Source organism: Lutra lutra, chromosome 17 (genome assembly GCF_902655055.1).
Source record: "Lutra lutra chromosome 17, mLutLut1.2, whole genome shotgun sequence".
NCBI classification, from domain to species: Eukaryota; Metazoa; Chordata; class Mammalia; order Carnivora; family Mustelidae; genus Lutra; species Lutra lutra.
This window is the reverse complement of record NC_062294.1, coordinates 44951339-44975422: the sequence shown is the minus strand read 5'-3', so window position 1 is coordinate 44975422 and position 24084 is coordinate 44951339. Positions and strand designations below refer to the sequence as shown.

General features: G+C 39.4%; 1 protein-coding gene across 7 annotated transcripts in view; it reads left to right on the top strand.

Moving 5' to 3' along the window:
* Positions 1–4303: 4303 nt before the first annotated feature.
* Positions 4304–24084, top strand: part of ZNF527 (zinc finger protein 527) — a 30423-nt gene continuing 10642 nt past the window's right edge. The window contains exons 1-4 of one of the 7 annotated variants that reach the window (XM_047709487.1): positions 4304–4504; positions 7464–7520; positions 13135–13251; positions 13858–13953. In XM_047709487.1, the coding sequence (XP_047565443.1) occupies positions 13182–13251; positions 13858–13953 (166 nt within the window). In that variant the 5' untranslated portion in view covers positions 4304–4504; positions 7464–7520; positions 13135–13181. Of the gene's footprint in view, positions 4505–7444; positions 7521–13134; positions 13262–13857; positions 13954–24084 lie in introns of those variants that run through there. The other 6 variants (XM_047709483.1, XM_047709484.1, XM_047709482.1 and 3 more) reach the window with 6 other exon arrangements.

Below are 24084 nucleotides of genomic sequence, written 5' to 3'. Positions count from 1 at the left end.
TACTGAAGCAGACTCTGCACTGAGCACAGAGCCTGATGTGGGGCTCAACCCCACAACCTTGAGATCATGATCTTAGCCAAAACCAAGAGTTAGACTCAACTGACTGAGTCACCATGCATCCCCTCAATTTTATTTTATTCTCAATTCAGAATAACTGCTTTCAAATAAGAAGAAACTTAAAAAAAATATATCAAAGAGGGGCACCTAGCTGGCCCAGTCAGTAGAGCATGTGATGTTTGGGGTCGTGTAAGCCCACATTGGGCTTACTTTGAAAAAAATTTTTCTTAAAAATTAAAATGTTAAAAAAAACACATATCAGGGACGCCTGGGTGGCTCAGTGGTTTAAGCCACTGCCTTTGGCTCAGGTCATGATCTCAGGGTCCTGGGATCGAGGCCTGCACTGGGCTCTCTGTTCAGCAGGGAGCCTACTTCCCCCTCTCTCTCTGCCTGCCTCTCTGCCTACTTGTGATCTCTCTCTCTGTCAAATAAATAAAATCTTTAAACACACACACACATCAAAGATACAGAACAGATTGGTGGTTGCCAGACATGGGATAGGGGTGTAGGTAAATGGGTGAGGTGCGTCTAAAGGTACAAGCTTCCAATTATAAAATAAATGAATCATGCGGATATAATATACAGCATAGTGACTAAAGTTAATAAAACTATATTGTATATTTGAAAGTTGCTAAGAGTTAAAAGTTCCCATCAAAAGAAAAAAAACTTTTGTAACTATGTATAGTGATGGATGTTAACTAGACTTAGTGGTGATCATTTCACAATATATGCAAGTACTGAATCATTATGTTGTACAACTGAAAATAACATATTATATTTCAGTTATATCTCAATTAAAAAAGAGATGACTAATATACCTAATAGTTTATTTTAAAAAATCACATACTGTGATTCTCACACTTGTTAGAATATTGAGAACTGTTTGTTGGTTTGTTTGAAAAAGAGAGCACAAGCAGGAGTAGGGACTGAGGGAGAGGGAGAAGCAGTCTCCCCATGGAGCAAGGGGCCCTCCCCTCAATGCGGGACTCAATCCCAGAATCCCAGGATTGTGACCTGAGCCAAAGGCAGAGACTTAACGGACTGAGCCACCCAGGCACCCCAGGATATTGAGAACTGTTAAGTGATGGGTGCAATTAGTGGTTCACCATGAAATATTTATATTAGATAACACAAAGTTAGAAAACAAATAAATCTATATTATCAAAATTACAGCAAAATATGTAAAAACATGAGTTCATCCATATAACTACATATTAAACTAGACAATAGCTATTTTAGAATTTATGTTTAACAAAGAATTGTTTAACAAAGAATTTGCTTTGTTATTAAGATGTTTTGTTACTAAACGTGCACCATTTTTTGTCATGTAGTAGGATTCCTTTATAAGAAATTAGTAACATTGATTGTTAAGAAACGTTTCTGAGAAGAAAAAGAAACTTGGAAAATTATATGAATTAATTTATTTTCCAGCAAATTGAAAAAGTGTCATATACTAATCATTTTCCCTGTCCTCATTTCAGCTTCAAACATGCCCTTCTCTATTCTGAGACACTGGAGGTGGAACTCTGACAAAGCCATTTCCCAGTCTCCCTTGCTTACTGCTATAGTTTGCCAATGGAGAAATTAAAGGGAGACTGAAAAGTGGAAAGGGAGAAGGAACTCACTTCTTATTTTCCGGTTCTTTCAGTATCTCTAGCAGCAAAAGAGGGCTACAGCTTGCCTGCAGATCTTTTTGCAGTTAACAGCCAAGCTGAATCTCCTCTTCAGAGCTCTTAGGATCTGGTAAATCCATCCCTTCCCCTCGTTTCTCAAGCTCTATGGTGTTAGTGGTTTCTTGATGTTACAAATCTATCCCTTTTGGTCTTTCAGTCATTCAACATTATATAATAAATTTTCTGCAATTAAATACTCTGTTTGAAATTGTCAGTGTAGTTCTGCTTTTTTTTTTTTTTTTTTTTACTATATCTTGATGGATGTCGTCCTACCACAATTTGTTTTAGCAATGCAACCACTAACTTGGTTGCCATACTTTTAGTACTACTGTCCTGCTCTACTGGAGATGTCTAGAGTCAAACCAGGGTTGGACTTGGTGGTATGAGATTAGAAAAATAAATAAAAGACAAAAAATCTTCCTATGATCAATTACGACATGTGAAGAGGTAGTTATACACATTCCAAGTTTCTCTGAAGGTATACTGTGCCAGTCAAGAAAGGAGTGTCTTGGGGCGCCTGGGTGGCTCAGTGGATTAAAGCCTCTGCCTTTGGCTCGGGTCATGATCCCAGGGTCCTGGGATTGAGCCCCACATCCGGCTCTCTGCTCTACGGGGATCCTACTTCCTCCTCTCTGTCTGCCTCTCTCTGCCTACTTTTGATCTCTGTCTGTCAAATAAATGAATAAATAATCTTTAAAAAAAAAAAAAAAAAGAAAGGAGTGTCTTACATTTCTAGCACATTAGTATGAAATGCCCAAGATGATCTCTAGTACTAGCTTCCGCAGCACATATACGAGATGATCTGTAACCTGCACTGATAATCAAATCCAGGAAAGAGCTGTTCCATGTACTGGTCAAGTAGCAAACCAGAATTATCATCCAAAGAACACTTACCTAGTACATTTCCCCATTAAAGTGACCCAATTATTAAATGTCTTTATAGAGTCTTTTAAAAAAAAAAGTGCTTGCCTTATTTTGTAAGTAACAATGACCAATTTCACAGAATAAACAGCAAATCACTCCAACCCTATTAGCCAGACTCCTTTTGTTCAAGACTCTCTGGCTTTAGCTATTAGAGGGGGGTGTGTGTGTGTGTGTGTGTGTGTGTGTGTGTGTGTGTGTGTGTTTAGGTGGAGATTGGAGGGATTATTCTCCAAAGATTGGTTGTCATTCAAGAACTTCCTCCTTGTTTCCACATACCCCTACTTGACTTCAGTACACCTTCCAGATCTTTCAGAGTCTGGGGATCAGGATGAATGTTGATTTGTTCAGAATTTTAACCACCAAATACTTTCTCCTTGATCAAATTTTAGTTAGGCTCCTCTGGACCCTCTTCTCAACTGTGAGGCTTCAACCTTTGGGTTTCAATGTTTGTCTTTCCATTACCCAGTTTTAGCAAGAATTCTGTCAACTCAGTTTAGCCAGAGCCCTTAATACCTGACTACTTTTAATATCTAATTAAATTCCTCATCCACCCAGGCAATATCTGATCACCCTGGACTGCCCTCAGCAAGAATTCTGTTTGTCAGTCTAGCAAGAATTTTCCCCTACCCTTGATGTCTCCTCTTAATTTTCCATCCAGACTGCCCCAACCCCATAAACTTGTTCCTTGCACATTTTAAACCCTACTTGTTCTTGCTGTATTCGAATTGAGCCCAGTTCTATGCTGAAGTTTCTTCTCCCCTATTACAATTGTTTTTGAATAAAAGTTTTTTAAAAACCTCTTTTACTACCATTCAGCTGTGGCTTTCTTTAACTTCACTCAGGGGCTCACATTCTTGTCGTGACTGACAAGTTTTCTTGAAGTTGGGCCCTGAATGAAGTTGTCAAGTGAAAATGTGGAAGCAGTACCAAGAGAACCCCTAGAGATCCGGCTCTCACATCATAAAGGGCTCTGGGGCAAATGGGTGTCTTCCTAACGGAATCTAATTACCCTTCTGTGGTCCACATTAGGTCCAAGTAGAGAAAGGGTATAAAAATGAAGGTAACAGTGACCCGGCCCATGGCCGGTGGTGAGGGACGGCATAGGAGCGGGCGAACAGTTAGATCTGGAGACAGTCATACACAAAGGCACACAAAGAAAGCTCTCCCACCGGCTCCACACTAAAGGCTAGCCCAGAAACAAAAAAAGCCCCAACGCGTGTCACAAGTAAACTCCTTCGATCTCCAGGGTAAGAACAGAAAGAAATGGTCGCCCAAAGTCAGCCACAGTCCCTCTCTCAAATCCACAAACACTCTTACATTCTCGGCATCACACAACGACCCACAATCACGGGACGTGATTTTAAATGCAGAAGTTCACTGCACGGACAGAAAACTTTGCCCCGCGGTGCGGAGGCACAAAAGTGTGCAACGACGGTCACACACAGATCGCCACACCTGAGCATTCAGTAACAGTCACGCACGCGTGGAGCTTCACGGTTTCCTCACACTCCGGTGCCCAGGGGCTCAACTCCGGTGGCACACACCTCTCCAGTTACACACCCTCGGCCGCGGCAGCCGGCGCAGGCGCGGAGTAGAGGCGGGCCTTGGGTTCCTCTGGGAAATGTAGTTCAGCAAAGAAGGCCGCGGCGCAAAGCGTTCTGGGACTCGTGGTTCGCGGGGGTCGTAAGGAAAAGCCAGCAGCGTCCAGTTCAGCTGGATGTTTCTGCAGCCGAGCTCGGGGTCCCGCGCGCCTCAGTCCCTGCTCACCTTCACCCCGCGGGGGATTCTGGGAGGGGACGTCGCGGGTCCCGAGTCGCTGGGCGGGTTTCCAGAGCCCGCCACGCTGGGAGGTGAGTTGGGCCTGGCTGCGCGCGGGAGCCGGTCAGGGCCGGGCTTGGGGTAGGACGGCAGCTACAGGGATTGGACCAGGGTGGGTGCTTCTGAGGTTACTGTCCAACTAGCTATGTGAGAGGCCGCTGTGTGACAGAATGTGATCTTGTCTGTCACCGCATGTGTGCTTATGTGCGACTCTGTGTTTCAGGTATAAAACGGTGTGTGCGTGTCTGTTTCTGCAGGTACAACTATGTGTTACTGAATATGGGTTTGTGAGAGACTGCGGGCGTGACACTGTGTGTCGCCGATGAATTTGTGAGATTATGTTTGACTACTTGTCTCTGTGGATATAACAGTGTTTGAATGTGTATGACAGCAGGTGTCATTGTGTACCTGTGTCCATCTTCTCTCTGCAGGTATAGATTTGTATGAGTAATGATGACAGGTTGAGTGACCTAGTGTGGTATGTCACTGTGTGCGAGATTGCATGGGACTGTCTCTTTGTTGGGGTAATTGTGTCATCTGTCTTTGCGTTAATGCCACTGCATAGGTGTTTGACATTACAAGTGAGCTTGCGTGACCATGGATAGTGTATGTGTGTGACTGGGTGAGAAATTCTATATGTAGGTGAGACAGAAAGCTTTATTGTGTGGGACCTAGTGTGTGATAGTGGGCTCAGAAATATTAAAATTACTTGCCCAAGTTCAGACAGTTTTTTAGTGACAGAACGGGGTCTTGAACCTAGGCATTTTGGCTCCAGAGTCCTTGCTTTTAATCACTAAACTCTCTTGATCTTTCCCATATTGTGAGAATGAAAAATTTTGGTCCCTGGGTTCTAAGAGTTTTGGAGAGGATTGTCCCTGACCTTGGACTAGGAACCTCTTGGATATGGGTTTCTTTCTTCATTCCCCTTGTGAGTCACAGGACCTAGTCTAAAGACATTGTAGTGAGACCATCCCCAAACTGACTGCCTCTGGAGGAGGAAAGCTTAATCTGAAAGCCTAGTTTTTCTCTCCTTAGGCCATGGAGTTTGAGATTTTAGGTTTGTCTTTGTCAAAATTCTTCCATGTTTGGTGCTCAGAGAGGCTGATCCATGGCTCTTTTCCTTATGTACCAAGTGAGCTAAATTTTAGTTCTGACTTTCTCAGTTAATAAGAAAAATGTTCTCATTTCCTTTGCATATGTGTGTATAGAATGTATACATTCTATATGTATACATATATATATATGTACAAGGACAAGGGTAGCACTTCTTTATGCCAGAAATTGGCGCATGCTGTCTTGACAGGAAAGAAATGTTCTGAGAGATGGAGTAACCGTGCCCAAGGTCATGTAGCCAATGAATGAAGTATTGGAGGGTCAGCATGTGCCTGGGGGTTATATAAAACCCAAGTCTTTAATATCAGCTTCAGAGACTGGTGTTCATCTCAAAGTTGGAGAACATTATCCAAGCGGTACACAGCTACTTGCAAACAGAAATTTAAAAAAGACACTTCTTTTATGCAACTGCTAGATAGGGCTCCCAGAGGCAGAGAATACTTCATTGATTCCTCTCAGATTGCAAAGGCTTTTATGGACAATTTGAAGCTGCATTGCGCTAATGAAATAAATTTCTTAAACAGTGAGTTAGCTAGTGCAGAGTAGTAGCCCGGAATTAGGGGGTTGTGTATCCTAAATTCTAGGTCAAACACAACTATGCTCATTTTCAGAATGAAGAAATGTTGGCTCTGAGGGGACTGTGCACTTTGTTACTGGTTTGTATTAAAAATGAGCAATGCCAGGTGGTGGGTATTAGAGAGGGCACGGATTGCATGGAGCACTGGGTGTGGTGCAAAAACAATGAATACCGTTATGCTGAAAATAAATAAATTTAAAAAATGAGCAATACCTGCCTCAAGCTTTATTCCTGTGAAGTAATAAAGGTACTATCTGCCCGCTCTGAAGAGGCTTCTCTAGCAGATGTATAGCAATGATTCCCCAGGTTATGTTAAATATTTTGTTCAGACATTGTAGGCTCTTGAAGGAGGACCAGCTTTTGAGTCTCATTGCAGTTTTACCCTTAGGACTTAGTTAGTTGTTTAAGCTTTTTGAACCTCAATTTTACTTGTTGGTAAGATGGGGTTAATAATACTTATCTTTGCAGTTTTGTGAAGATTAAGATAACAACATACACGTGTAACATTGCTATTTATATTACAGGAGGCACAGCAAGATTTATTTACTCATTTAGCAGATATTTTTTGAGCTCCTACAAAGGTATTATAAAAATAATATATAAATATATGTTTATATATATATAATATAAAAATAACAGATATTTTTTGAACACCTGGCATTGTTCTAAAACCAGAGATACATCAGCGAACAAAATGAATCATAGTTCTGTTAGATCCTACACTCTTGTTTGGGGAGACAACAATAAAGAGAAAAAAGTAAGTCCAACGGTGTCAGATGCTAAGAAGAAAATGTATCAGGATAAGGGAAAAGAGAAGGGAGGTTCTCTTTAGATAGAATTTTCAGGAAGGTTCCTCTGATATGGTGACAATTGAGACAAATAGGAATGTGAAGAGAGGGAGTGAGCCATGTCCAGGAAGAAGGAAAAGCAAAGGCAACAGCCTTGAAGAAGGAGTGTGCACAGTGTTTGAAGAACTGTAAGGAAACCTGTGTGCCTGGAGTGGGATGAGCCAAGGGGGATGAGGGTAGGAAGTGAAGTCTAAGGGGCAGCCAGGGGTCAGATCATAAACTGCCATTGTTGGCCATTTAGATTTTGTTGAGTTGAGGCTACATGTTCTTAATATCAGAAATTTAGGGCTTAAATTCAGCTCTGGTTTTTTTCTGAGATCTCGGAAGGAGGCTGTGCAGACCTTAAAGGGACAAGAGTTCTATCTTTGTGAATCTCAGGTCAGCAGCATGGGGCTGGTCTGCCAATTTTTTTCCCCTTTAATTCTCTCTTCTCGGGACTTTGTTCTCCAAAAGGGAAGACTGAAGAAGGAAAGAAGGATGGCTGTTGGGCTTTGTAAAGCCATGTCCCAGGTAAGTTGATGTTTTCACTTTGTTTGCAGAAATTCCACCTCATTTTTTGGGACTTTGGGACCTCAGAGAGTCAGAAATAGCCCTGTGAGCACTCTCATCTCTTCTGTCTCTTAACTACTTACGATCTCTCTACAAATCATTTACTATCTTTTCCACTCAGTGCTGTGCTGAAATATGTGATGGAAAACAACTATCCTCTTTAGATGGATCATGATTTGTTGTGCTGCCATTCAGTACAAATGAAATAAAGGACAGAGGTGTGATTATTGAGCGTCCTATTAAATAAGAAGGTCCAGGATGGCCTCTCCGAGGAAGTGACATTTAAGCAAAGAAAACCGTCAGTGAAAGTAGTGGGGAGGTTTTGTGAAGATCTGGAAACGAGCTTTAGAAGGAGAAGAAAGGGGGCACCTGGGTGACTGAGTCGTTAAGCATCTCCCTTCGGCTCAGGTCATGATCTCAGGGTCCTGGGATCAAGTCCTACATTAGGCTCTCTGCTCAGTGGGGAGCCTGCTTCCCCCCAACTTCCCCACCTGCTGCTCTGTCTACTTGTGATCTCTCTGTCAAAAAATTAAATAAAATATATTTTTTTTTAAAAAAGGAGAAGGAAGGGGCGCCTGGGTGGCGCAGTCTGTAAAGTGTCTGCCTTCGGCTCAGGTCACGATCCCGGGGTCCTGCTCAGCAGGGAGCCTGCTTCTCCTTCTCCCTCTGCCTTTCCCCCTACTTGTGTTCTCTCCCTCAAATAGAAAAATAAATAAAATCTTTTAATTAATTAATTAATTAATTAATTTGACAGAAAGAGACAGCAAGAGAGGGAACCCAAGCAGGGAGAGTGGGAAAGGAAGAAACAGCCTTCCCTTTGAGCTGGGAGCCTGATGCAGGGTTTGATCCCAGGACCCTGAGATCATGATCTGAGCCAAAGGCAGATGCTTAACCAACTGAGCCACCCAGGTGCCCCAAATAAATAAAATCTTTTTTTTTTTTTTTTTTTTTAAAGAGAGAAGAAATAGCAAATATGAAGTTACTGTGGTGGGAAGATGTCTGATGTATTCTAGGAATATCATTGAGCCAGTTTCCTCAGAGGGGAATGAGCACTGTGAGAGCAGAGGAGTAGCTGGGGAACAAGTTATGTGGACCCTTGAAACTCATGACCAGAGCTTCGAGTTTTGTTCTGAGGGTGAAGGAGAGTCATTGGAGTGTTTGTGATTTAATTTGATTTCTATTTTAAAAGGAAAATAGAAAGGAAGTAAGGGTGGAGCCGGGAGATCAGTCAGGAGACTACTGCAGTAATCCACCTGGAAGGTGATAGCTACCTGGGCCATGGTGGTGGCATTGGAGCTGGTGGGGTTTGGGATATATGTTGGAGATAGAAAATATGGGATTTGGCCAGGGACTGGTTTGAGAGTGTGAAAGAAAGTCAAGGATAACTACAAAAATTTTTGACCTGGGGCAGCTGTACAAATGACCTTACCATTTTACTGAGGTGGAAAGACAGGGCAGAATGATGAGATGGGAACAAAAATTGGGTTCTTGATCTAGTAAGTTTGAGAGACCTGTTGGATATCCAAGTGCAATAGTGATTATATACCTGGAGTCAGGATTGGAGATGTGAATTTGAGAATCATTAGTGTATTTAAAGCCATAGGGGGGGCGCCTGGGTGGCTCAGTGGGTTAAGCCACTGCCTTCGGCTCAGGTCATGATCTCAGGGTCCTGGGATCGAGCCCCGCATCGGGCTCTCTGCTCAGCAGGGAGCCTGCTTCCTCCTCTCTCTCTGCCTGCCTCTCTGCCTGCTTGTGATCTCTGTCTGTCAAATAAATAAATAAAATCTTAAAAAAAAAAAAGCCATAGGACAGGATAGGATTATCTTGAGGGTAGGATTGTGGGTGTAGATAGGAAAGATGCCCAAGGACTGAGTTTTGAGTATTCAGTATCTAGAGGCTGAAAAGAAGAGAAGGAACCAGCAAAAGAAACTGAGAAGGACTGATGTAAGAGAAAAACCAGAAGAGTATGGGTCCTGGTGGTCAGGAGTACAGTGTGTTTCATAGAGGGTATGATCAACTAAATTAAATTCTTCTGAGAGACAGTGAGGAAGATGAACTGATCATTGGGTTTGGTAACATGGAAGCTACTGATATTCTTGACAAAAGCTACTTGATAGAGTAGTTGGGATGAAAGCATTGTAGTGGGGTCACAAGGGAATAGTGGGCCTAAAAGGTAAGAATAGAGATGAGTCGAGACCTGTGCTGTCCAATAATGTACCCAGTAGCCACATTAGAGTGCTCTGAATTAAGATGTACTATAAGTATAAAATATATACCAGATTTTGAAGATTCAGTACAAAAAATGTAAAACACCTCATTAATAATTTTTACATTGAGTAATGTAATGTAATGTAATTTTTACATTGAAATAACATTTTAGATATAATGGGTTAAATGTATTATTAAATTTGCTTCTTTTTTTATTTTTAAAGATTTTATTTATTTAGAGAGAGAGAGAGCAAGAACACAAGAGCAGGGAGAGGGAGAAGCAGACTCCCGGCAGAGCAGGGAGCTTGACTTGTGGCCGATCCCAGAACACTGTGATCATGACCTGAGCGGAAGGCCAAGACTTAACCGACTGAGCCACCCAGGCACCCCTAAATTTACTTATTTCTGCTTACCTTCTTTTTTCTTTTTGCAATATAAATTAGTGATTCAGCATGACATTTGGTCTTAAACCTCTGTAAAATGGGGTTCATAATTTTTTCTTATTTTTTTAACAAGTTTTACAATGAGATTTAAGAAAATATCAGTAAAATGCTCATTAGCATGTCTTATACAACTTACTGGTATGTAGTAATTGGTCAATAAATATAGCAGTTATTCTTATTTGTTTCCATCATTAAATATATTTACTTTTTTAATGTAGCTACTGAAAAATTTTAATATGAGGTTTACTTTGTTTTTTTAATTTAAACAACTCTTTGGAAGAATTTTGTTTTTAAGAGGAGTAGAGAAATTGGACAAAAACTACAGTGAATTATGGAAGGGAATTTATCTGTCCATAAGATGAAAGATACTATATCAGTTTGTATACTGATAAAAATCATTTAGGAAAGTGGAAAATACTGATAATATAAGAGGGATATCTGTTATCTCCCTGATACAAGGAAGAGAGGTGACAGTGTCTTTGTGTGGACAAGTGGAGGGAATGGTCATAGACAGGAGCCTAGAGTTTCATGCATAGTAACAGAGGGAAGACAGAATATATGAGTATAGATACAGTTTAGCAAGGACCTGTGGTAAGCAAGAAGATGAGTAAGTTCAGAGTGAAAACAGGGAAGGAATTGGTAGTATTTTGAGAGAGAGGCAGAGTCTATATAATAGTCATAGGAAAACGGGAAAGTGAATTTATTGGGGAAGTGTAGTGGTGCTTTCGTGGACTCTCTGGTCATATCCTAGAAATACATTGGATCATTGTGTTTATCAGTCAGGGCTCCAGCAAGAAACTCAAAAGGGAAGTGTTTCCAAGTTAGGAATCAGTGTATAGAGAACTGTAAAGGATAGTGCTATACCCTCGGACTCCTAACAGTAAAACTTGGACCTGAACCCAGAGATAGAGAGATCTGAGTGGGGAGGGCCTTTGACAGGCATTGTGACCTAGGATCAAAGGACAGAGACCACACAGGGTGGTGCTGTAAGGAGGGTACCAGGGGATTAAATATTGTGCCTCACTTGCCTCCTTCCCGTCTCTTGCATGTGGCTGAACCCAACTGAAAATGGGGTCAGGTCGGGGAGTCTCTTAGTGCAATCAATACGGGTCAGCCTCCCACGACACAGAGAAGTGTAGAGGAACACACAAAAGTTATATAACAGTTTGTAGTTGTATGAGGCTTTTTTCTCTAGCCACATTCATCTGTATTTCTGCTATGTAGAATAACCATATTTGTCTTTTTTTTTTTTTGCAATTTGACGAACAGCAGTATGCTTTTAATTTGAAAGCACAAGCAAAAAAGATAATTTTCTAGGTAAATATAAAATACAAAAACTAGCTCAAAAAGTAGAAAACTAAATAGACCAATGCTCAAAAAAGAGTTAACACAGCAGATGCTGTGTTTAGAAGAACCCACTTCCTGGTTGGCTTTTGACTGGCATCGGAGATCTTGGCACTAGATCCATTCTCTGCACTGATAGATACTTCATGATTTTTAATAAAAAATAAGACCATACTCTGCAAAATGGAACTCTGCCATTTTAAGCTTTGAGTACTCTTCCTTCCTATGGATGTATTACAGGAAAGTTTACCATTTATTCACTGAGTGGCAAGTATTTACTGTTTACAATGTGACAGGTTTTATAAACACCAAATATTCAAGAGCTTGTAAAACAGAGATCCTTCTCCTCGTACAGCTCATAGTCCAATGGTGTAGGCTAACCTGTTTATTTTATTTATTAATTTATTTTTTAAAAAGATTTTTTGTATTTATTTGACAGAGAGAGAGTGAGAGGAAGAGAGCACACAAGCAGGACTGGCAGAGTGGGAGGGAGAAGTAGGTTCCTGAGCAGGGCTTGATCCCAGGACCCTGGGATCCCAGGACCCTGAAGGCAGACGGCTAACTGACTGAGGCACCCAGGTGCCCCTTTATTTTATTTTTAAAAAGATTTTATTTTATTTATTTTAGAGAGAGAGAGCACATGAGCAGGGAGAGGGAGAGTGGCAGACTCCCCACTGAGTGTGGAGCCCTATGTGGGGCTCCATCCCATGACCCTGAGATCATGACCTGAGCTGAAATCAAGAGTCAGATGTTTAACCCACTGAGCCACTCAGGTGCCCCTAAACTTATTTTTTGACATTAAAGTTTTTTTCCAGATTTTTCATATAACCTTCCAATGAAAATTCTATCTAAATTACTTCACATAGGGGGCGCCAGTGTGGCTCAGTGGGTTGAGTCCTCTGCCTTTAGTTCAGGTCATGGCCCCAGGGTCCTGGGATCAAGCCCCTGGGCTCTCTGCTCAGCGGGAAGCCTGCTACTCCCTCTCTCTCTCTCTGCCTGCCTGTCTGACTACTTGTGATCTCTGTCAAGTAAATAAGTGAAATCTTTAGAAAAAATAAAATAAAATAAAATAAATAAATTACTTCATATACTTCATTATTTCTCCAGAACACATTTTTACAAGTTTCTCCTCATATATCAAACCTAAGTTTCAGACCATACCCTATTGTTAAACCCCAATTCAAGGTCTTCCCTCACTACTCTGACCCATTCAGTATCTCAGTTTGAGGAGTATAAAGGAATCATCACTATCAGAATTTCTTGATACATAGTATATGTAATATAAAATAGCTTTGCTGACATACTTTCATGTTATAAACTCATGTTTCATGTTGTAAGGTAATTTTTTTCCTGTGTGTACATCTCTTTTTATTCATAAGTGCGAAATTTTCAAGGGGTGAGTCTGTTTCTAATATTTCTCTTTCAAATTTTTTGACAAACCTGAGCATGTACTTGCTCCCCAGTAATTATTTTCCTCAGGCCACCTAGAGCTTTGAATTCTGGCAAAATTTCATCTTTTCTGCTAGGACCATATGGGAGTACTTGGTGACGAGATCTTTTTTTTTTTTTTTTAAATTCAGGGTCTGGTGACCTTCAGAGATGTGGCTCTAGATTTTTCCCAAGAGGAATGGGAATGGCTGGACCCGTCTCAGAAGGATTTGTACCGAGATGTCATGTTGGAGAACTACAGGAACTTGGTATGGCTTGGTAAGGATGTCTCCCCCATAATTCAGAATCTTCCCTCTGGGGTGTTTTTGCTTGCTCCACTGGGAATATCTAGGTCATCTTAAGTGCTTAGCTGAATTTCTACTTCCTGTTCCCAGGGAATAATTTGAAGTAGTTTCAAAGAATTAGAAATGAGTAGTCCCCATTGCTGTAGAATGAGGTAGGAATTTGTTAAATTGCAAATTATGAGGTCCCACCCTAGACCTCCAGAATCAGAAACTCAGGAAATAGGCCCAGTAGTCTGGGTTTTAACGAGCCCTCCAAATGATTCTGATGCCCATAAAAGTTCGAGAATCACTGTGGTTTCTGACTTAGTAGGTCTGGGCTGGGGCCCAAGACTTTGCATTTCTAGTAAGTTCCTAGGTGGTGGTGCTTTAGCACTTTGAGAACCACTACTGCAGAAGAAGCTTCATCTTCATCCTTCATACAAGCATCATTCCATTCTCTGGCCCTTCCTCTAATTTCTTTTCTTGCTTAATGAACAAAAGACTGAGATTGAGTCCTGGAAAGGCGATAGCAAGTTGATTGTCTGCCTGTTTGTCTCTTTCTTGCTCTCATTTTTCTTCTCCTGTAAACAGGACTCTCCATTTCTAAGCCCAACATGATCTCCTTATTGGAGCAAGGGAAGGAACCTTGGATGGTGGAGAAAGAGATGTCAGATGGTCAGTATGCTGGTGAGTGACCGGGAGCTGGGCAAGGAGGGCTGTTGTAGGGTGGCAGGCCAAGAGGTCATGCGAAGGCTACCCTGCACTTGAGGAGGCTGCCCTGGGCTTGGCTGGGATGGGTTTCTCCCTACTGCTATCAAATTATACACTTGTGATTCTTCTGCATATAACCCGAATCTCAGTCCTTTCCACTTCTTCTTTCCCTTTTAGGGTCAGAAATGTATACATTTCCAGATTACATTTTAGAGTTTTTATTCTTATCAAAGTTATCAGGGTTATGCATGCACATTGTTTAAAGAGTCAAGTAGTTTTACAAGACTTATTCCCTTAAAATAGGCAGTCTCTTGTCTTCTTCCTCAATTTCCCTCTCCTTAGAAGGATTGATCTTGCTTTTGCAGCTTATTTTGGATGTTTCCTTCAAATCTTTAATATGTTTATGTTGCTATTTCTTAATTGTCTTCCCAGGTTTAGACCTCATCCAATATTTTTTAAGAAAATAAGAATTTAGTACTTTTTTTCTTTTTAAGATTTTATTTATTTATTTATTTGACAGGCAGAGATCACAAGTAGGCAGAGAGGCAGGCAGAGAGAGAGTGGTGGAAGCAGGCTCCCTGGTGAGCAGAGAACCCGATGCGGGGCTCGATCCCAGGTCCCTTCCAATGGTCCCTCCAGGATCATGACCTGAGCTGAAGGCAGAGGCTTTAACCCACTGAGCCACCCAGGCACCCACCCCCCATCCATTCTTAAGCACTTCCTTCTTTCCTGGTTCCAGGTATTCTAGGTTCATCTTGCTTTCCTTGCCTTAGCCTTGAATCAGCTGTTTCTGCTGGAAGCTCTGTTTCCCTTTATTGGGAAATGATGCTTAGAAACCAAGGTGTGGGTGCTATGTGTGCTCTTTGCTACCAGAATGTCATTGTTCCGAGGCCCTCACAGCAGATTAGCTGGAAAATATATGTGTGTGTAACCCAATACACACAGGTATACTCACATTTCTATATTTATATCTGCCTCTGTCTTTTTATTTATTAAAATTCTCAGTTTATTTTGATATCCTTTTTTAAAAGATTTTATTTATTTATTTGAGAGAGAGAGCAAGTAAAAGAGAACATGAGAGGGGAGAAGGTCAGAGGGAGAAGCAGACTCCCCGTGGAGCTGGGAGCCCAATGTGGGACTCGATCCTGGGACTCCAGAACCATGACCTGAGCTGAAGGCAGTTGCTTAGCCAACTGAGTCACGCACCCCTATTTTGATATCTTGATTCTAGTCCTACTCCACAGGGTTTATTTTAGCCTTTCTCCTTTACTTATCTATACTTTCTTTTTCTGACAAAGAGAAACAATGTATTTACTTATTTGTTCCATTTTAGTATACACATTAAGTAGTTTCAGAATTTCCAAGCTATTCCTCTAAGAAACAAATTTACTGACTAGATTACATTATTTGTATATGGTTGTTTCTGTCTGTAGTCTTACAGTATTCAGTCAAAATACTCTTTTCCAGAGTTATCTAGGTTAGCTCTTTTAGATTCATTTGTTACTACTTGTATTCTGTTTGGGTTCCTGCCACATTTGGTTGGTTTTAATTATATATTTATTTCTGTATCTGAAACATTACTATGCTTTTAAGGATCAGAGCTATAGAAAAATATATCCTCAGTAATATGTTAGTTTCTCTTCATACCCCCTATCCTAATTCTGTTCTCTAATGTCTTCCTACCCCTTTCTCACCCACTTCTTATAGATTCTTATAGAGATTATGGATCTCTTTATTTTCAGATTTGTCCTTTTTATGTTTCTTTTGTACAAGTGAGCCAACATATATGTAGTTTCTCGTATCTCCTTGTATGCTACATAAAGGGTAGCATACTGGGGCACCTGGGTGGCTCAGTGGGTTAAAGCCTCTGCATTTAGCTCAGGTCATGATCCCAGGGTCCTGGAATCGAGCCCCTCATTGGGCTCTCTGCTCAGGAGTGAGTCTGCTTCCTCCTCTCCCTGCCTGCCTCTCTGCCTACTTGTGATCTCTGTCAAATAAATAAATAAAATCTTTAAAAAAAGGGTGGGGGGAGCATATTGTACATACTCTTTGCATCTTGCTGTTTTCACTTAACTATAAATACACTCCATTAGTCGTGGACATCTTCCTCATTTTAACAGCTACAAAATACTCCATTATCTGGATGTTATGGTAATTTATTTAACTACTCATAGATGTGTGGACTTCTGGGATGTTTGCACTATTTTACAATTAGGACCAGGACTTCAGTAATAACCTTGTATGTATGTTTTCTCATATTGTCAAGGCTGTATTTTCAGGATAGATGCTTGGATGTAGGATTGCTGAGTGTGTATGTATGTAGTTTTGTTAGGAATTGCCAAATGCCCTTCCAGAAAGGTTGTAGCGGACTGCTTTCTGTATTAGGTTTTTATTGCTGCTGTAACAAATTACCACAAATTTACTGGCTGAAAACAACATGAATTTACCATTTTATAGCTCTAGAGGTCAACAGTTGAAAAATGGGTCTTATAGGACTATAATCAAGATGTTAGCAGCTTGTCTTACTTATGAATACCATAGAAGAGAAACTGTTTCTTGCCTTTTTATGCTGTTTTGGGATCTTTCCTCATCCTTTTATTTTCAGTTTTTAAAAATCACTTTAAGTATGACATTTATATACGGTATAGAATTGAGTTTTTCTGTGTGCCAATCTGAATATCATTTTTCAATTTTATAGGTGAAAGTCCAGTACATTTCTTATATGTTTGGGCTTAATTCTGTGTATTGTTTTATATGACATTTTCTGGTTTTTACGGTTGTTTTTTTTTTAAGATTTTACTTATTTATTTGACAGAGAGAGAGAGATCACAAGTAGGCAGAGGCAGGCAGAGAGGGAGGGAAGCTGGCTCCCTGCTGAGCAGAGAGCCTGATGCGGGGCTCAATCTCAGGACCCTGGGATCGAGACCTGAGCCGAAGACAGAGGCTTTAATGCCACCCAGGCACCCCATGGTTTTTACAGTTTTTAAAAAGACATTTACTTACCTATTTTTCTAGCCTTTTATTTTGGTCACTTAATACTATAGTTTTGTAATAAGTAGGAATTTTTTCTTTTGTTCCAGTGTTATAGTGCTCTGTTTTTGTAGACAAATTTATTCCTTCTATTACTTTAAAAACTAGCCTTTGAGTTTTTTGTTTTTTTTTTTACCTAGTACAGATGAGTCAGTTAGTAGGCTTGTTTTACTTCCCACTTCCTCTTCCTAAATTTTGTTAGTTGTATACTTTTTATATTGTCAAGGCATATTATATTTAAATGCTTTCTGTCACATTTGTCCCAACCTTTATATTTCATCTTGGTTCTACAGTTAAATATATTCAGTGTTTTCTATGAGGTCCTTTTGCTGAGATTTCCCTAGATATCTCTTGGTTGCCTGAAGTTTGTCCTCTAAAAGTTTCCTCACAAAGAGTTCACACAAATAAAGCTTCCCAGGTTCTACCTCGTTCACAATTAGCCGTTCTTTCTTTAAGTTTATTGTAGTGTAATATTAATGTTGAATAGTGTTATGAAAAAGTCTGATACCAACTTGATATTTTCCTTTATGTATTATTAGCTTTATATTTTGTTCTGGTCTCCTAGTAGTTCTTTCTTTAATTTTAAAGTTATTTTGTTAGAGTACGTCTCCGTCTTGACCATTTTTGGTTACCTTTTCCTGCCTTTTCTTATTTTCATTTCTACTTTATTAACTATAGTTTCCATATCTATGTTGAATAATTGCTATAACTTTTTTTCTTTCTGATATCACAAGACATTTTCAGGTGTTTCACATTAAATGTGCCTATTTTTTTCTGTTCCTAGCTCTATGGGTGTATATATTTTAAGCATGAAAAGCTTTTGGATTTTATATACTTTCAGCATCTTTTAAGGCAATTATTTTTTTTCTCTTCCTTTACATTTTTTTCTTCCATAAAATTTATAGAAGAAAAATTCTGTAAGAACTTATAGTGAAGATTTCCTATTGCTGAACTATTTTTGTATTTCTGAATTGCATACATGGTCATGTGCATTATTCATTAAATATACTGCTTGATTTAATTTTTAATATTAAAGAATGTAGCCTGTTATCCATGGGGGAGATCGATCTGATATAAGGGTAGTGAAGGAGATCAGTGGAACAATAGAGAAAGCACAGAAATATATACGAGAACTTAATATTTGATAACAAGGTACCTTTTTATTTTTTTTATTTTTATTCTTTTTAAAAGATTTTATTTATTTATTTGACAGAGAGGGACACAGCAAGAGAGGGAACACAGCAGGGGTAGTGGGAGAGGGAGAAGCAGGCTTCCCACTGAGCAGGGAGCCTGATACAGGGCTTGATCCAACCCTCAGATCGGGACTTGAGCCGAAGGCAGATACTTAACGACTGAACCACCTAGGCGCCCCAACAAGGTGGCTGAATTTTAAATCAGTAGTGTAAAGAGATTTTCTTAAAAGTTAAGGATAGTATTTGTATAATACTGGATTTTGGAAAGTCTTTCTTAAAATGTATTATCAAGGCCAGACTTCATGTTTTCAAAAATTTTAATTGAAAGCACTGTAAATGAAGATGACATGTGACAATAAAAAGTGATGACTTGAAAAAAAAAGTGATGATCAAGAGGGAAAAAAATACTATAAAGCCTTAATACCCTAAATTTATAAAGGACTTCTATAAACTACTTAAAAGAAAATGCTAATGCAATTAAAACATGTGTAAAAAATACAAATAAGGGGCACCTGGGTGGCTCAGTGGGTTAAGCCACTGCCTTCGGCTCAGGTCATGATCCCAGGTCCTGGGTTCAAGCCCCACATCGGGCTTTCTGCTCAGCAGGGAGCCTGCTTCCTCCTCTCTCTCTGCCTGCCTCTCTGCCTACTTGTGATTTCTCTCTGTCAAATAAATAAATAAAATCTTTAAAAAAAAATACAAATAAAGAATTCACCAAAGAAGAAACCACAAAATGCAAAGCCGGTACACGTACACATTTATGAAAATGCTCTATTTTACAATAAGAAAATTGCAAGTTATAAATAATGAGGTGCTCTTTACTTATAGGGACAAAAATTTTAGAGTGATACTAGTCAGTGTAGATTAGTCTGAAGACATGTACTTTATGTTCTGGTAGGAGTGCAAATTGATAAAAATTTTGTTTGACAATGGATATTAATATTTTAAATATGCACATTTATAGTTTTATTTAACACTTCTTTTAGAAATATATCTTATAGAAATATAAAATTATGGGCCCCTGGATGACTCAGTTAGTTGAGTGTCCAGCTCTAGATTTGGGCTCAGGTCATGAGCTCAGGGTTCTGAGATCGAGCCCCATATGGGGCTCCTTGCTCAGCATGGAGTCTGTTTGAGATTCTCTCTCTGCCCCTCCCGTCCCCGCTTCTCATGTGTGTGTGTGTGTGTGTGTGTGCTCGTTCTCAAATAAATAAGTAAATAAATAAATAAAATCTTTTAAAAAAAGAAACATAAAAGTATGCAAAAACATACTGTAGAAGCTGCTTACTTGATTTATAAGTGATTACTCTTCTTAAAAGATTGTCATGAGGGATTGTAAAATATATACACACATGAGACATTTTATTTTAAATATCCTTATGATTGTTGCTTTACATTCTTTTTTTTTTTTAAGATTGTATTTATTTATTTGACAGACAGAGATCACAAGTAGGCAGAGAGGCAGCCAGAGAGAGAGGAAAAGCAGAGGCTTTAACCCACTGAGCCACCCAGGCGCCCCGCTTTACATTCTTCTTCAGATATACTACTTATATCTGTTTGATTAGATCTCTGGCCATGACCTTTTCATGTTCTTTCTTTTGGGATGAATTCCTTTCCTTTTTAAATCCATTTTAAATCTCTGTCTTCTTCTATATTAGAAAAACCTGTTATGTTTCCTGCCTCTGAGAGTAAGGTCTTTTTTTTTTTTTTTAAAGATTTTATTTATTTATTTGTCAGAGAGAGCGAGGGAGAGAGAGCGAGCACAGGCAGACAGAATGGCAGGCAGAGGCAGAGGGAGAAGCAGGTTCCCTGACGAGCAAGGAGCCCGATGTGGGACTCGATCCCAGGACGCTGGGATCATGACCTGAGCCGAAGGCAGCTGCTTAACCAACTGAGCCACCCAGGCGTCCCGAGAGTAAGGTCTTTATGAAGAAGAGTGTCTGGGGCCTGGAGCTTCAGGGGGTGACTCTGGTGTGTGCTACGTGCTCTGCTGTTGTGTTTTGGCTGCTCTGTCCTTCAGGCCAGCCATCTGTAGAGGCTGTCCTTGCCTGCAGTAGGCAGTGTTCAGTCCTTGGCCAGAAGTGGCAAGTTTTAACTAGGTGTGTTCTGGTGTGCACCTGAGACTAATGTAAAACTATCAACTATATTCAAAAGAAATTTTTAAAATCTCTCTTCAGCATGCATTTTATTAACTAAATATTAAAGTATGTGGTTATAAACACCAATGAACTAATGAGGTTGAGAACACAACTGAATTTTGGCAAGCAAGTAACTCAGCTTTTGGGCTAGGAGTGCAAAAATCTATTAAGATGTCTAGTTACCAAAATTATGGTTCATCCATTCTGTGAATAGAGTAGCTTTATTTGTATTGATATGCGAAAATGTCTACAGTATTTTAAGTTTTTAAAAAAATCTTTTAAAGATTTTGTCTATTTATTTCAGGGGGAGAGAGAGAGAGAAAGCATAAGTAAGGAGTAGGGGCAGAGGGAGAGGGAGAAGCAGACTCCCCACTGAGCCAGGAGCCTGACACAGGGCTCGATCCCAGGACCCCAAGATGATGACCTAAGCCAAAAGCATATGCTCAACTGACTGAGTCACTGAGGTAGCCCTAAGGTTTTTTTTTTTTAAATTATTTATTTATTTATTTATTATTTTATTTAATAATTTTTTTTTCATCCTGAACATACCTAGTTGAAGGGAATCTCATGGGAAAGACACATGGAGGGATTTCCAAATCAATTAAGATGCAGATTGTTATGAAAAGGTACAGTTAAGGACCAGCATTAGGGCTGCTCTATAACATTTTTCCTTTTTTCTTTTTTTTTAAGATTTTATTTATTTATTCATGAGAGACAGAGAGAGAGAGAAGGAGAGGGAGAAGCAGGCTCCTCACTGAGCAGGGAGCCAGATATGAGACTTGATCCCATGACCCCAGGATCATGACCCAAGCATAAGGCAGATGCTTAACCATCTGAGCCACCCAGGTACCCTCTTTTTTCTTTTTTTAAAGTAATCTCTATACCCAGTGTGGGGCTTGAACTCATGACCCTTGAGATCAAGAGTCTCATGCTCTACTGACTAAACCGGCCAGGTATCCCTTTCCTTTTTCCTTTGAATAGAAATAATATTTATTAGAAAATATTCAAGTGATTAAAAAACGTATAACGTAGGGGCTCCTGGGTGGCTCATTCGTTAAGTGTCTACCTTCGGCTCAGGTCATGATCCTGGAGTCCTGGGATCGAGCCCCACATTGGGCTGGCTCCCTGCTCAGCAGAAGGCCTGCTTCTCCCTCTCCCACTCCCCCTGCTTGTGTTCCCTTTCTTGCTGTGTTTCTCCCTGTCAAATAAATAAATAAAATCTTTTTAAAAAATGTATAGAGTAGGAAGTATACTCTTCTTTTGAGATATCATCCAAAGACCTCTACTGTTCATGGTTGGATCTATATCTTTCTAGAATTTCCCTTGGACAGATAACACACACACACACACACACACACACACACACACATACACACACAATTTTTATATGCATCTGTTTACAAATTGCTTTTTTTTTTTTAAGATTTTATTTATTTGACAGATAGAGATCACAAGTAGGCAGAGAGGCAGGCAGAGAGAGAGTATGGGGGGTGGGAAGCAGGCTCCCTGCTGAGCAGAGCGCCCAATGTGGGGCTCAATCCCAGGACCCTGGGATTATGACCTGAGCTGAAGGCAGAGCCTTTAACCCACTGAGCCACCCAGGCGCCCCTACAACTTGCTTTTTCAAAAAAATTTTTAACTTAAAACATTGTATTGGTTAGGATGTGGAAGAAAAAGGAACTGCCATTGGGAATGTAAACTGGTACAGATATTACAGAAAACAGTATAGAGATGCCTAAAAAATTAAAAATTTTTAACTTAAAACATTGTATTGGTTAGGATGTGGAGGAAAATGGAACTGCCATTGGGAATGTAAACTGGTACAGATATTACAGAAAACAGTATAGAGATGCCTAAAAAATTAAAAATAGAAATACCATATGATCCAGTAATTCCATCAGTGGAGAAAGTAATTCAATTACTGAAGAAATGGAATTTTACTGAAGAAAACAAAAACATTAATTAAAAAGATGTATGCACCCATATGTTTATTGCAGCATTATTTATAATAGCCAAGATCTGGAAGCAACCTAAGTATCCATTGACAGACAAATAGAGAAGTAAGATGTGTATGTATACTCAATGGAATATTACACAGCCATAAAAAGATGAGATTTTGCCATTTGTGACAACATTGATGGTCCTCTAGAGGGTACCATGCTAAGTGAAATAAGACTGAGAAAGACAAATACCATATGATTTTACTCATGTGGAATCTAAATTTTGAAAAATGAATAAGCAAAATGCAGAATCAGACTTGTAAATAGGGAGAACAAACTGATGGTTATGAGAAGGAAAGGGGTAGAGGATGAAGCTCTTTATTCTCCACTGGATCCTATAAATTTGTGTTCTTCAGGTGTGTTTCTTTTGACATTTCCCTATAATTAAAGAGAATTTTACAGATTGCCTTGGTTGAGTCCTTCCATAGAGATTTTAATGAAAGGAAGGTAAAAAATGCAATGCTTAGGTTGTATTACTGCTCCTAGAAACTTTTTTCTTTAGAATTTTCTTTTATATTATTGCTCATCTTTTGCCAGGCATCCTTTAAAATAATTTCATAAGTTCAGAGGTAAAATCCTTATGGAATTCTGATTGAAATTGATGTGATACAAATTAAGTTGGGGTAAGCAAGCATGTGTATGTATTTTTTTCTTTTTATATAGTTATGTCTTACATTTTTATCTACTTAAATCTTCTTTGAATAAAACTCCTTTGAAATAATTTCATACCATTTCATAGGACCTTTTCAGTGTTTCTGTACAACTACCTTTTCTCTTCCAACTGCTTATATACCAATTATAATCTCCACCCACTGCCTTTACTACAGATTCTCTTACATGTCTTACCACTTGCAGTCTTGCTTCTGCTCCCTCTAATTTGGCTAAATCCAGGTGCCTTTCTTTATTTTCCTATTCATCAGCTTACTGAGATTTATAAGATAGTTCTGACCACTTTTCATTTTCTCTGTTCAAAGCTCTATTCTGTTTCTCTCTCCCTTTTACTGACTCATGCCCCTATTTTTCTGTATTTTCCTCATTCAGCCGTAAGATTTTTGTCATGTTACTTTGGATCTTTGTCCAGTGACATCTAGTAGAACATTCTGTGATGATGGATATATTCTATATCTGTGCTTTGTAGCCACTAGCCACATTTGGCTGTTGAGCACTTGGAATATGGCTAGGTATTATTGAGAGACTGAATTAAATTTTTTTTAATTTTAATGAATTTAAATTGCCATATGTGGTTAGTGGCTACCATATTGGACAACATAGCTCTATACAGTTTTTTTAAAGATAGAGATCCAATCTGTAAATCTGTGGATCATTGGTCAGGCTATTCATGGAAACATGTTTTCTGGGCTTTGGCAGTAATCTTTCTTCTTCTTAGGATTTCTCTTTACGTCCTGTCCTTTTCCCCTAGACTTCCTAGTAGAATCTTCTAGGTTTCCTGCCAGATTATTTACTTCATCAGGAAATCTTCCAATTTATATACTGCTCATCAGTCCAACATGTGGGAGATTCTACAGTCTAGTAAGACTTTTTCTTCTGCCAAGTTACTTACTACTTTCTGTGTAGTTCTGATTGGATTACTTTCTGTGTAGTTTCTGTGTAGTTTTGATTGGATTCCAAAGTTGATCAGACTTTGATTTTTAACTTCCATCCATTTATAGATTATAATCAGTTGGAAATTACACATCCTTAATTGCCTGGAGATATAGATAGATAGATTGATTTTAAAGATTTTAT